Raw genomic sequence first — 15,316 nt, 5'->3', positions numbered from 1 at the left:
AGTTTCCCTTCATGTTCCCCCTAAACTTTTCACCTTTCACCCTTAACACATGACCTCTAGCTGTTGTCCCACCACCTCAGTGGAAAAAGCTTGCTTGTATTTACCCTATCTATACCCCTCATAATTTTGAAAACCTCTGTCAAATCTCCTCTCAATCTTCTACGTTCTAAGGAATAGAGTCCTAACCTATTCAATTTTTCCTTATAACTCAGGTCCTCCAGATCTGGCAACATCCTGTTCTCTGTACTCTTTCAACTTTATTTACATCTTTCCTGTAGTTAGGTGACCAAATGTCTTATATAACTTCAATGTAACAACCCATCTCCTGTACTCTACAATTTGACTTATGAAGGCCAATGTGCCAAAAGCTTTCTTTATGACCCCTGTGATGCTACTTTCAACAAATTATGGACCTGTATTCCTAGATCCCCTTGTTCTGTCACACTCCTCAGTGCCCCACTGTTAACTATGTAAGACCTATCCTGGTGGTCCTACCAAAATGCAACATTTCGCTCTTGTCTGCATTAAATTCCACCTGTCATTTTCAGTCCATTTTTTCAGCTGATCCCGATTCCTCTGCGCAGAACGATATCCTCCCTCCCTATGCACTACACCCTCAATCTTGGTGTCATCCACAAATTTGCTGATCTAGTTAACGACATTATCATCCAGATCATTGATATCGGTGATAAACAATACACCCAGCACCAATCCCTGTGGTACTCCACTAGTCACAGACCTCTAGTCAGAGAGGCAACCATCTACTACCACTCTCTGGCTTCTCCCACAAAGCCAATGTCTAATCCAATTTACTAGCTTATCTTGAATGCTGAGCAACTAGAACCTCTTGACCAATTTCTCTTATGGATCCTTGTCAAATGCCTTGCTAAAGTCCATGCAGACAACATCCACTGCCTTGCATTCATCCAGTTTCCTGGTAATTTCCTCAAAAAACTCTAAGATTGGTTAGGAATGATCTACTATGCACAAAGCCATGCTGACTATCCTTAATAAGTCTACGTCTATCCAAATACTTATATATCTAGTCCCTTAGAATTCCAATAACTTTCCCACTACTGATGTCGGACTTACTGGTTTATGCTTAGAGCCTTTCTTAAACAGTGGAACAACACAAATCAGTTTTAAAGTTGCAGAAAGAATTGAGGAGAAATAGGTAGGACAAAGGTAATCTGGCTGATAGGGCAAGACCAGGGTTGCCAAAATGATAAACCATTGATGAAGCATTCTGGTTGATGGGTTTATGAGAGAAATTAGAGAGGAGAAAAAAAACAGAAAGCATGCAAACTTAAATTGTTGAATTTAATATTAAGTTTGGAAGGCAGCAATGCTAATATTAGTACAAGTTTGAGGAACTACACTTCATTGTCCATCTAGGCATGTTATAATATTCTGTAGTCCATATTGTATTAAACAATTCTAGATAACTTTCTCTGTTTTATATCAGAATGCACTAGTTTTGTTATTGGTAATACCAACTTAGTTTTTACTTTCTTCACTGGCATAGCCTGCCTGACCTATGGATATTTTCTACAGCTCTAAATTTCAGTTTTTAACATGTCTTTTTGTTTGGACTTACCTCTCCAGCTTCCATTGTTAATCCATTAACCAGATGGCTCACTTTACTAGAGATGTTCCCTATCTTCTATTCATATTTCTCCCCCTACCAACCCCTAACCTCTCTGCAATAAACTTGCTTTTTTCTCTTCCCATTTAAATCAGCAATGTTAGCTGTTTATCCTTCTGTAGATGCTGCCTGACCTGCCGAGTATTTCCAGCATTTTATCTTAATTTCCTGCACTTATAATTGAAAAAAGGCAATCACATAGGAGTCACGATCTATTAGTGAATAAATCGTTCTCCAGTATGCATTCATTATTGCTATGCTTTAAATTATGCATTTGGCACAGTTATGAAGCAAAACCTGCAGTGTCTTTTTGGAAGGAATGGCACGACGATTCAGCTGACTTGTGTCATCAGTAAATGACACTTACCCCTGCCAAGGTTTCTGGTGTACTTCCATTCTGATGGACGGAAGATAAATCCTGTTCTGAGGTCACCATGGAAACATCTTCATTTGACAAAGAGGCCAAATCTTGTGAACCTTCAGCATCAAGGGCTGGGACTGGACTGCCTGGAATTATGCCTGCTGACTTTGCAGCCATGTCGATCGCACCTGATGGAGGAGAAACTCTATAGTAACAATGCACTTTTACTGAAGCAAAGAACCAACTGACTGGTGGAGTAAGGGCAAGATACATACAAAAATAATGTTATAGCTGATCAACGGGTATATAATATAACCATACACACTAAGTCTAACGTAGCAGTATTCCAGTGGAGAAAAGGAAATTACAGTGATATGAGAGAGGAGCTGGCAGAAGTAAATTGGAAAGAGATGCTGACAGGGATGACAGCAGAGTTTCTGGGAAAAATGAGGAAGGTGCAGGATAACTGTATTCCAAAAACAAAGAAACACTCAAATGGCAAAATAGTACAACGGTGGCTGACAAGGGAAGTCAAAGCTAATGTAAAAGCAAAAGAGAAGGCATACAACAAAGCAACAATTAGTGGGAAGACAGGGAATTGGGAAGCTTTTAAAACCCTACAGAGCGCAACTAAAAGAATCATTAGGAGGGAAAAGATGAAATATGAAAGCAAGCTAGCAAACAATATCAAAGTGGATAGTAAAAGCTTTTTCAAGCATGTAAAAAATGGAAGAGAGATGAGAGTGGATATAGGACCACTAGAAAATGACGCAGGAGAAATAATAACGGGGCCAAGGAGATGGCAGACGAACTAAATGAGTATTTTGCCTCAGTCTTCAGTATGGAAGACCTGAGCAGTGTGCCAGATGTTGTAGTGTGTGAAGGAAGAGAAGTAGGTGCAGTTACAATTACAAGGGAGGTGGTGCTCAAAAAGCTGAAAGACCGAAAGGGACACAAGTCACCCAGACCAGATGAACTGCTCCCCAGGGTTCTGAAAGAGGTAGCAGTAGAGATTGTGGAAGTATTAGTAATGATGTTTCAAAAATCTTTGGACTCTGGCATGGTGCCAGCGGACAGGAAAATTGCAAGTGTCACTCCACTCTTTAAGAAAGGAGAAAGGCCGCAGAAAGTAAATGATAGACTATTTAACCTGACCTCAGTGGTTGCAAAGGTGTTGGAGTCAATTATTAAGGATGAAGTTATGAAGTACTTGGAGACACAAGACAAGATAGGACTAAGTCAGCATGGTTTCCTTAAGGGAAAATCTTGCCTGATGAACCTGTTGGAACTCTTTGAAGAGATTACACGTAGGATAGATAAAGGGGACGCAGTGGATCTTGTACATTTGGACTTTCAGAAGGCCTTTGTCAAGGTGACACACATGAGGCAGATTACCAAGTTAAGAGACCATGGAATTACAGAAAAGTTACTGGCGTTGTTAGAGTAATGGCTGACTTGTAGGAGGCAACGAGTAGGAAGAAAAGAATTCTTTTCTGGTTGGCTGCCAGTGAGTAATGGTGTTCCATACAGGTCTATATTGGGACTGATTCTTTTTATGCTGTATATCAATGATTTAGATGATGGAATAGATGGCTTCGTTGCCAAGTTCACAGATGATATGAAGATTGGTGGAGGGGCAGGTAGTGTTGAGGAAACAGGTAGGCTGCAGAAGGACTCAAGACAGATTAGGAAAATGGGCAAGAGAGTTGCAAATGAAATACAATGTTGGAAGATGCATGATCATGGACTTTGGTCGTAGAAATAAATAGCAGACTATTTTCTAAAAGGGGAGAAAATCCAAAAATCTGAGATGCAAAGGGAGTTTGGAGTCCTCGTGCAGAACAACCTAGAGGTTAACTTGCAGGTAGAGTTGGTGTTGAGGAAGGCAAATGAAATGTTAACATTCATTTCAAGAGGTCTAGAATACAAGAGCAGGGATGTGATGCTGAGGCTTTATAAGACACTGGTGAGGCCCTCACCTTGAGTATTGTGAACAGTTTTGGGCGCCTCATCGAAGAAAAGATGTGCTGGCATTGGAGAGGGTTCAGAGGAGGTTCACAAGGATGATTCCTGGAATGAAAGGGTTATCATACGAGGAATGTTTGATGGCTCTGGATCCGTACTCGCTGAAATTTAGAAGGATGAGTGGGGGATCTCATTGAAATCTTTCAAATGTTCAAAGGCCTAGACAGAGAAGATGTGGAAAGGATGTTTCCAATAGTGGGGGAATCTAGGACAAGTGGGCACAGCCTCAGGATAGAGGGGCGTCCATTTAAAACAGATTTGCAGAGAAATATCTTTAGCCAGAGGGTGGTGAATTTGTGAAATTTATTACCACAGGCTGTTGTGGAAGCCAGGTCATTGGGTGTATTTAAGGCAAAGCTTGATAGGTTCTTGACTGGACGTGGTATCAAAGGTTACAGGGAGAAGGCTGTGGGGGTGGGGGGTGGCACTGAGAAGGGGGAAAAGAAAGGATCAGCCATGACTGAATGGCAGAGCAGACTCGACAGGCCAAATGGCCTAATTCTGCTCCAATATCTTATGGTCTATAAACAAGGTAACAAAAATGCTGTCTTTCATTACCATTAACCTTTTTTTCAAACATAAATCACTTGCAAATTATGCCCTGTAAATCATATGTAGATAAATATAACTAAGCTAAAATCATTCCTATGTCAAAGGTTCAAAATCATCTGCATTCTGCCATTTAAACACCAGTTAAGTCTGGGATATTCGCAGAATGCATTCAATGTTAAAGCCTCCAACTGACTGAAAGAGCATCAAATCTGCCTGCAGCTTCCAGGGTGAAGCTTAACCTTTCTGAGAATCATGGGAAATTAGCTCTCAGATCTTAAGTCATAACAGACCTCTAACAAGATCCAAGTACCATTACGTTCTCTACGGACTGCACAACTGTGCATAAGGAGACAAAACTGAAAGGTGTTACTTTGAAATCACCCTAAGATCACACTCTGTCATTAACAAATGATACACAAGGGGAAAAACAATGATAAGTCACCAGAATGAAATACATGTGAAATGTAACATCAATGTTTTTGTTTCAAATATTGATTTTGCAACCATTGCAACTTACTAGACAGTTGGCTAGTGGATGCTGGAATGGCTTTTGGAATAATAGGCCGAGCCAAGGTTGGTTTGGAAAGCGATGACTGAAGAGGACGGAATAAACCTGTGCCTAAAATATACAAGAACTTGATTCACAATGCAAGTCAAAGGGATAAGTGATTAAGAACTTAAATTACTAATAAAAGAACAAGACTTATCACATCACAAAGGTTTAAGCTGGATTCAGCACAATAACCACTGCCTTCAGAGAATAACTTCTGGAGTTTGTACTAAGTGTTACTCAATCTAAGACAACGATTAGTCCAGGGATCAAGATCAATGGAAAAGTACAAATTTGAGCTTGTAGCTCTGGCAATGGGTTAACTCCTTCCAGCATTTCTTTTCATTTGATACTTAATATCATACACATTCTAACAGTATAAAGAGATCATGTCATCAAAGTAAGTAGCTAGATGCATGTACAACTGCGCGCAGGTTTTGGTATTTTTCTTCAATGGTGTTGGAATTTAATATAATGCAAACATTATTCAGAAATCAAAATTATTCAGCAAATTATTAATTTGCATTTTAGGGGCTTTGGAAGAGGAAAAGTGTGAAGTGATACACCTTGGAATATCAAACTTGAAGGCAGAGTACAAGATTACTGGCAGGATTCTTGGCAGTGTTAAGGAACAGCGGGATCTTTGAGTCCAAGCCCATAGATCCCTCAAATCTGCTGTACAAGTTGGTGCTGGACTTCATTAGTTAGGGGATTGTGTTCAAGAGCTTCAAGATTGATAGGTTCTTGATAAGTCAGGGTGTGAAAGGTTATGGAATGAGGCTGAAGTCAGCCATGATAGCATGACGGAGCAGACTCAAAGGCAAAATGGCCTAATTTTGCTCCTTTGTCTTATGGTAATGCTGCAACTCTACAAAACTCTGGTTAGACCACACAGAGTACTGTTCTCATTTCTGGTCACCTCATAATAGAAGAATGTGGAAGTTTTAGAGAGGATGTCCAAGAGATGTACCAGGATGCTACTTGGATTATTGATCAAACTTGGGTTTTTCTTCTTGGAGCTACAGAGAGTGAGTGGCAACTTGCCAGAAGTGTGTAAGATTATGAGAGGTCTTTTTTCCAGGGTGGCCGATACTAGAGGATTTTTTAAGAAAATAAGTCTGGTGGGTGCCTGGAACTTACTGCCAGGATGGTGGTAGTGGATGATACAAAGAGATATTTAAAAGACTCTTAGATAGGCAGATGGATGCAAGAAAATGGATGGTTATGGGCTGTGTAGAAGGAAAGTATTAGAATGATCATGGAGTAGGTTTATACGGTCCACATAATATTGTGGGCTGAAAGGCCTGTACTATTCTATGTAGACCAAATTCAGATTTGGTTGTGGTAAATGATATGGCGAGAAAATATTTCACTTTCCAGATTGTTAATAATGGACATTTGTGCAAAGAACAGAGAATTCTAGATACTCATGCAATTATACACCCATAATAAATTACTCTGAAGAATTTCTTTGATATAGCTTATTAATTACAACTATCTCAAACAGTACAGCTCTCATTAAATAAACCTGTGGAAAGCCTGAACAGCCAACTTATTCTGATCAACAATTTAAGTGACTGCAGATACCTGTGGCAGAATTGGACAAGATGGAAAAGGAACAAACATGCTGAGAGGAATTTCCAGCTGGTCGTGGCAACAGCGTTCTCTGGAAAAGAAATTCGCAAACAAGACATATCTAAATCAACAAAGATCCAAAATCTTGTTTAAATAATGCATGTTGATTAATATCTGTGGATAAGCCTATGGATTTATTGAGCATGCCCACAAGAAAATTAATCTCAGGGTTGCATATGGTGACATATCTACTTTGATAATAAACTTACTTTGAACCAAGATCACATTATGCCTTTCACTTAGGATTTAGACACAAAAAAGTTTATTCCCATCTGGTTTAGTAAAGTTGGTTGTTAAACTCTTATTTTTCAAACTCTAGGTAAACTTCAAGTTTATCATGTTTTGAGATGACATTTAATATGTTTGTTAATTATTTTCCAAAATGCAACAAAATAAACATATGAATTAACCTCATGCAATTATTTACATGGCATTTTCAATTTGGTACTGAACTTTTCTCCATGTTATCTGCCTGACCTGAAATTTTTCAGTATTTGTTTTTATTCCAAGAAAATATTGGAGAGTAAACACTACTTCCTTCCATTCACCATTTTCTCTTTACTTATGCTCCACAGACAGGAGATCTCCGTGATCACAAGCACATTTTAAACTATTCTCAAGCCACCATCCAGCTGATAGTTAAGAAGCCCAAAATTCTGCCTCTCTGTTTTCATCTCCTCACCATAAAACATTGTAAAACAAGAACGCACTAAATCAATATTCAATTACTTTTTGGTGTTCACCTAAAAGAATTCTCCGCAAAAAAGCTATTAGTAGTGACTTACGAATAGGAAAAATGGCTATTTTTCCTTTTTATTTCAGCCTGAATAGATTTTTAATTCAGAACAGAAGGGAGTTGAAGATATACAGCTTATCATTCAGAAACATACAAAAATACAATTATCAGCAGCTATTCTACAAATCTAATATTTCACAGGTAGCAATGAAATTAACACCAGTTAATCTGTCAATCTGCTAGTACTGTTGACGGATGGAAACTGGTCAGGACATTCGATTGCAAAGCTCCCCACAATTAATGAAGTAGGTTCTTATGTGTCCATCTGAATCACAGAAGGCGAACTTTTCCTTTGTTCTGTTAGTACTGCCAACAAAGTAATATTCCTTCAGTCAAACTCTCAAACAACTTTCAACTAGAAGACAGCTACCACCTATGTCAAGGCAACATAAATTATACAAAGTGACTCATGTTCATACCCGTTAGTCAAGGCTACTTATATTATAGCAAGGATTACAAATATGTGCTTGTATTTACTGACTGAATAAATAAATAATGTAGAATCAATACATTTTAAGACCCTGTCCACTTCAATTTGCAAAATAAAATTAGGCAAAATATTCATGATAATAACTATGTAACATTCAGGTTAATGCCGAAGCATTGTAACCAATTTAGTGATGGAAAGAATACTGTTTAGTTCTCAACACATTTATTTTCTACCTGAACCACCAGCGGCTTGCGTGAACGATTATTTCTTAATTTCCTTGGTTTGGGTAGGAAGATGTCTGGTTGCCTCTGCAATAACAACAGGCATGTGATCAACAAAGAACAGATTCCCAGGCACACGCTTAACATCATAATCACTGATGAGCTATTGTCTATAATTGCTTCTGTAAGGCCTTTTATATAATAGACAAATCCAAGTCAGGATGACATTTACTTGGACTCAAAAGTTGTGTTACAGTCTTGAGAGATGATTACAATGCGGAAAGCAGGTTTCACATATATAATTGCTTTCAAGAATCCAGGGTTTGTCAAAGCATTTTATAGTTAATTAATTATATTACAGAATAAATCACAGTATGACAATGACAGTAATAAACACTTAAAAAAATTCATAAACACAGCATAGCACCCTCAAGCAGAATGTAGTAACTGATTATTGAACCTTCCCAGCTTATGACCCCCACACATACAAATGAGCATTTGGGAGACCAGCAGGATAGATTTGCCAGTTGCTGTGGGGCTGCAGCTGATTGTTCTTGGCACTAGCTGGAATGCGATCTCATCAAACCCAAGAAAAATATAGAGTTAACATGCTGATGATCATTTTGCGAACCTTATCTGAGGACATCACGTCTAGACTAGCAGCAGGGTCCTTTTAACAGTTGTCAATAGCATCTAAAACTTCATCTACAGTAAAATCTTGTAAGGGAATATTACTAGCCTAAGATAAGCTCAAGCTAAACTTATTAATATTATTTTTATTATTAAGAATGACAAAATAAGATTTTTAGACCATCTATTCCTATAGGCCAACCATACCCTCACAGGTATCTTCTGCCACGTTCACAACCCACAAATTGTTAGAGCAGAGTTACAAACAGTTCACAGGAATGGAACCCTGCTATAACCAGAGCTAGGACTTATAATTAATTTGGCAGTGTTGGCTAAGTCATTCATATAAACTCCACTAGCATATTTGTTGCTTATTCCCAACTGCAGCCAACAGGAATTTATATTAAAAAACCTTGTTACTTTAAAAAAAAACTAGATTATTTAATTCCAATATTATATTAACCACTGAATACACAAATTAATCGAATTATTCCAATAGTTGTCTTGCTATTGCTGTACTTCAATTATCCTCCCGATTGGGGAACTTAAGGAAAATTTAAATAATTACCATTTATTATTCATAAAATATTCAACACAATATGCATAGTTTGGATTCAGCGAGGCAGAACTGCAAGAAAACTGTTCGACCATGTTGTGACCATTTGTCACAGTGCCATAATCTATACATTACATTCCCAGCCTTCAACAATCTCCCACTATTATCAATCTTGTCTTTTCCAAAGGGTCAATCACATATTAACTTACATTGTAAGTATCCAGTTGCTGTCTGAACATCAGCTCAGTCTCTTTGCTGGGTGAAAAGATTTTATTATGTCTACTGTTGGGAGGCAACGTTGTAGGAACTGCAAAAATACCGCTGTCTGCATCACTGCTTGAACTTCCCGAGCTACCAGATGAATATGGCACCACCAATGTTTTCTGTACATTCCGCATTCCTGAACAAAAATAAAGATTTTCCACATAAAGCACCTCTAATCTTATTTGCAAAACCTAACTTTTTTCTATTAGACGTCAGTCAATTCGTGCAGTTTTGTCTCCATCAGTGTATATTATTATTCTGTGCTTCATTATTAATGTTATTATGTTTATTATTATTATTGCTAAGTGTGTTTTTAAATGTTGCTGCTTTAATGAAATTTCCCACGGGATCAATAAAGTACTAATTATTATTATTCGTACATGCGTTTTACAATTACTAAATTACTTAATATGCACGAGTACTCTGTCTACATTGAGAGTTTGTAGACTTTTATGGTCGAAGAAAAGACAGGGTCACTAATTATGCCAAGGGCTTATAAATAAAATTACACTGCACATACTCACAGGAATTGCTTGCACTTTAAGATTAAACACACCTATTTTTTCATATATTCAGTCATCTATATTTGACAGTACTACTGATGAATCATTCAGTTTTTTGCTGTTGATTGTGTGGCACTTAATAGATGGTATCAACTGCACCAGACTTACTCATTTTTATAAACAGGACAAAGCACAGCCATTTTTTGCATAACGATCAATATTGTTTATGCATAAAAGTGATGGTCTTTTGCATTAGGTTCAAGGTAACACCATGTTTTGACATGTATGAATTTAGTCATTTCAGTTTGAGTGATTTGAATTAGCTTCTGTACAAATTCTGATACCCCGACTTCTGTTAGCTTGTTAAGTAGTATGGTAATAGTGAAGAACTATTCATCCCTTATAGGTACACTTACTTCTGTCAGGAATTTGATAAAACAAAGAAAGTTCAAGGTAAAGCAAATTTATTATCAAAATGCACATATGTCACCATATACAACCCTAAGATTTGTTTCCCTTGCTGGCATACTCAGTAAATCCAAGAAACGTAACAGGATCAATGAAAGACCGCACCCTACAGGACGGACAAACAGCCAAAGTACAAAAGACAACGAACTGTGTAAATGTAAAAGGAAAAAACAATGATAAATAAATAAATACACAAGTAACAATTCAGTGATGGTGCAAGTGAAGTTGAGCGAAGTTGAGTGAGGCTATCCTCACAGGTTCAAGGGTAGCGACTGTTCCTGGATGGGGTGGTGTGAATCCTGAAGCTCCTGTAGCTTCCTCCTGATGGCAACAAGAAGGGATCATGCCTGGGTAGTAGGGGTCCTTGATGATGGATGCTGCTTTCCTGTGACAGGGCTCCATGTAGGTGTGCTCAGTGGTGGGGAGGGCTTTAATTATGATGTACTAGGCTCCATCAACTACTTTTTGTAGGATTTTCCATTCAAGGACATTAGTGTTTCCAGACAAGGCTGTGATGCAGCCAGTCAAAATACTCTCCACCACACATTTATAGAAGTTTGTCAAAGTTTTTGATGTCACACTGAATCTTCACAAACTCCTAAGAAAATAGAGGTGCTGCCATTCTTTCTTCATTATTGCACTTTGTGCTGGGCTCAGGAGAGATCCTCTGAACTCATAACACCAAGGAATATAAAGTTACTGACCCTCTCCACCTCTGATCCCCTGATTAGGACTGGCTCATGAACCTCTGGTCTCCTCCTGAAGTCAATAATCAGTTCCTTGGTCTTGTTGACATTAAGTGAGAGATTGCTGTTGTGGCACCACTTAATTAGATTTTTAATCTTGCTCTTACTTATGCTGATTTATCACCACCTTTGATTCGGCCCACAACAGTGGTGTGGCCAACAAGTTTAAATATGGCATTAGAGCTGTGCATAGCTTCACAGTCACAAGTGTAAAGTGAGTAGAGAACGGGGCTAAGCACACAGCCTTGCGGTGCACCTGTGCTGATGGAGATTGAGGAGGAGATCGGAGATGTTGTTGCCAATCGAACTTGGGTCTGCAAATGAGGAATATCAAGGATCGAATTGCACAAGGAGGTATTGAAGCCAAGATCTCAAAGCTTATTGATTAGTTTTAAGGGGACGATAGTATTGAAAGCTGAGCTGTAATCAATAAAGAGCATCCTGATTAATGCATCTTTGCTGTCTAGATGTTCCAAGGCTGAGTGAAGAGCCAATGAAATGGAATCTGCTATGGACCTGTTGTGCCTGTAAGGCAATTGGAGTGGATCCAAGTAACTTCTCAGGCAGGGGTTGATATGTTTCATCACCAACCTCACATTCACTGTGATGAAGTGCTTTGAAAATGCTACTGCATAAGATCATTAAGGCAGGTTACCATTTTCTTCTTAGGCACCAGTATAATTAAAGCCAGCTTGAAGCAGGTGGGTACCTCAGACTGCAGAAGCGAGACGTTAAAGATATCGGTGAACACTCCAGCCAGTTGATCAGTACAGGTGTTTAGTACTCAGCCAGGTAGAAAACAGCCAATATAATCTGAAGTGACACACATCAAAGTTGCTGGTGAACGCAGCAGGCCAGGCAGCATCTCTAGGAAGAGGTACAGTCGATATTTCGGGCCGAGACCCTTCGTCAGGTAGCCTCCAACCTGATGGCATGAACATTGACTTCTCTATCTTCCGCTAATGCCCCACCTCCCCCTCGTACCCCATCCGTTATTTATGTACACACATTCTTTCTCTCTCTCTCCTTTTTCTCCCTCTGTCCCTCTGACTATACCCCTTGCCCATCCTCTGGGTTTTCCCCCCCTCCCCCTTTTCCTTCTCCCTGGGCCTCCTGTCCCATGATCCTCTCACATCCCTTTTGCCAATCACCTGTCCAGCTCTTGGCTCCATCCCTCCCCCTCCTGTCTTCTCCTATCATTTTGGATCTCCCTCTCCCCCTCCCACTTTCAAATCTCTTACTAGCTCTTCCTTCAGTTAGTCCTGACGAAGGGTCTCGGCCCAAAACGTCAATTGTACCTCTTCCTAGAGATGCTGCCTGTCCTGCTGCGTTCACCAGCAACTTTGATGTGTGTTGCTTGAATTTCCAGCATCTGCAGAATTCCTCATGTTTGCGTTTGTAATCTGAAGTGAATGTAGTTTTCAAATTTATCATTGCTTCATATAAGACTATTTTCTGAGAATGAGTAGGAGACATTTCATGTTGTTGTCGCCATTAGTTTACAATCTAAATTTTGAATTTTTGTTGAGGTGCTTAATACTCCTCCAAACATTACTCCAAGGAAAATTGTTCAGTAGCGTAGAAGGATACCAAAATCCTTAGTATTATCCCTCTCCAATGTATAGTCCTGTTTATACCACTGCATATAGCAATTGCTACTTCTCTCCATTGTCATTGAATTCAATTGTAAAGATAGCGCTTATAACACAATTGTAAGGTCATGTAGAATATGAGGGCTAAGACAAGCTAATAGATATCTTCTCATTAATTATCACTTTAATTTCCATTGGATATTTTACTTGGTCAGAATTCTTACAAGTTCCAACAAAGTGTACATTTAACTTAATGACCCTTGGTCAGCAGGCTGCAATTAGTGCGAGAAGTCGAGTTATAAAAAGAGCTCAGGTGCATTCAGGACTTTTCGACAGGCTGCTATATAACAATCTATTAAGCATCTGGCACAGTCAATTAAAAATAAGTGAGGTGCAAGCAGAGTGGCCATTGTGTGAGAAGAGAGTGCTAGAGTGGCCAGGCTTGGGCTCAACAGGCCTCAGTGAGAAAAAGTTTGGGGAAGAAGCACAGGTGGGGGGTCTAAGTAAGTTTCTAGTCAGTTCTTTTCTCTGTTAGTACATAGCTAGTGCGCTGAGAATGGATCCAGAATTAGTGGTATGTTCCTTGTGTGAGATGTGGACACTTTGGGAGACCTCCAGTCTCCATGATAATTATACCTGCATGAGTGCACCAAGTTACAGCTCCTTAGAGACCATGTTAAGGAGCCGGAGCTGGAGCTGCAGCTGCAGCTCAATGACCTTCAGCTCATATGGGAAAATCAGGAAGTAATAGATATGAACGTCAGGGAGGAGGCCACCCCTAAACTGCAGGGGGCAGGTACCCAGGTGATTGTCAGGACAGGGAAAGGAAACAGGCAACTAGTGCAGTGTAACTCAATGTTTCTGATGCCGTTGGGGTGGGGGTGGGGGGGTACCGGAGGGAGAAAGAGAACAATCTACCAGGGGAAGCTGCAGCAACCTCCTCTCTGACACTGAGTCTGTCTCTGGCTCGAAAAGGAAGGGGACTGGTAAAGAGGAGTGTAGTAGTGATATGAGATTCCATAATTAGAGGTGCAGACAGCAGATTATATGTACGTGAAAGAGACACCTAGCTGGTAGGTTCCCTTCCAGGTACCAGGGTCAGGGATGTCTTAAAATGGGTCCACAGCATTCTAAAGGGAGAGTTAACAGCTGGAAGTCATGGTACATATTGGGACCAACTACATAGGTAGGAAAAGGGAGGAAGTCTTAAGGAGATAATATAGGGAGTTAGGTATAAAGCTGAAAAACAGAACCTCTGGAATAGTAATTTCTAGTATTAGAAATGCCATAAATGCATCAGAGGAGAGATGTAAGTGTTGTGGCTACTACTAAAAAGGTGCATGTGAATATGAAAAGTCTGAATGTAGCTTAAGTAACCTGGACCAGCTGAACTGCACCCCAGGGTTCTGAAAGAGGTAACTGAAGAGACTGAGGAGGCATTAGTAATGATCTTTCAAGAATCACTAGATTCTGAAATGATTCCGGAGGACTGGAAAATTGCAAGTGCACTCCACTGTTTAAGAAGGGAGGGAGGCAGAAGAAAGGAAATCATAAGCCAGTTAGCCTGACTTCAGTGGTTGGAAAGGTGTTGCAGCCCATTATTAAAGATTGGGTTTCGGGATACTTGGAGGCAAATGGCAAAATAGGCCAGTCAGCATGGTTTCCTTTAGAGGAAATCTTACCAACAAATCTGTTGAAACTAAGAGAATAACAGGCAGGATAGACCTAGGAGAGTCAGTGGAGGTTGCATATTTGGAATTTCAGAAGGCCTTCGACAAGGTGCCATACACGACAAGAGCCCATGGTATTACAAGAAAGCACTACAATGGATAGAAGATTGGCTGGAAGCGAAGAGTCAGAATTAATGGGGCCTTTCCTGGTTGGCTGCTGGTGACTAGTGGTGTGCTGCAGGGGTTGGTGTTGGGACTGCTTCTTTTCATGTTATACGTCAATGATTTGGATGACTTTGTGGCCAAGTTTGTGGACAATACGAAGATAGGTGGAGGGGCAGGTGGTATTGAGGAAGCAGAGTATCTGCAGAAGACTTAAGATAGATTGGGAGAATGGGCAAAGAAGTGGCAGGTGGAATATAGTGTAGGGAAGTGTATAGTCACGTATTTTGGTAGATGGAATAGAAGGTGTGTACTATTTTCTAAATGGGGAGAAAACACAAAAACCAGAACTGCAAAAGGTCTTCCCTAAAGGTTAACTTGCAAGTGGTAAGGAAGGCAAATGCAATGTTAGCATTAATTTCAAGAAGAATGGAACATAAAAGCAAAGATGTAATGCCGAGGCTTCATAAGGCATTGGTCTGGTTGCACTTGGTGTGGCGTGAGCATTGG

General features: G+C 39.7%; 1 protein-coding gene across 4 annotated transcripts in view; it reads right to left on the bottom strand.

Moving 5' to 3' along the window:
* Window positions 1-15,316, bottom strand: part of cramp1 (cramped chromatin regulator homolog 1) — a 99,164-nt gene that overhangs the window by 28,864 nt on the left and 54,984 nt on the right. For all 4 annotated transcript variants that reach the window (XM_072268912.1, XM_072268909.1, XM_072268910.1 and 1 more), the window contains exons 12-16: window positions 9,611-9,801; window positions 8,228-8,302; window positions 6,721-6,799; window positions 5,101-5,202; window positions 2,013-2,194 (exon numbers count right to left, since the gene is read on the bottom strand). In XM_072268912.1, coding sequence (XP_072125013.1) covers window positions 2,013-2,194; window positions 5,101-5,202; window positions 6,721-6,799; window positions 8,228-8,302; window positions 9,611-9,801 — 629 coding nt within the window. The remainder of the gene's footprint in view (window positions 1-2,012; window positions 2,195-5,100; window positions 5,203-6,720; window positions 6,800-8,227; window positions 8,303-9,610; window positions 9,802-15,316) is intronic.

This window comes from Mobula birostris, chromosome 9 (assembly GCF_030028105.1).
Source record: "Mobula birostris isolate sMobBir1 chromosome 9, sMobBir1.hap1, whole genome shotgun sequence".
Taxonomy (NCBI): domain Eukaryota; kingdom Metazoa; phylum Chordata; class Chondrichthyes; order Myliobatiformes; family Myliobatidae; genus Mobula; species Mobula birostris.
The sequence above is the reverse complement of the archived record's forward strand: the minus strand, read 5'-3'. Positions and strand labels throughout refer to the sequence as shown.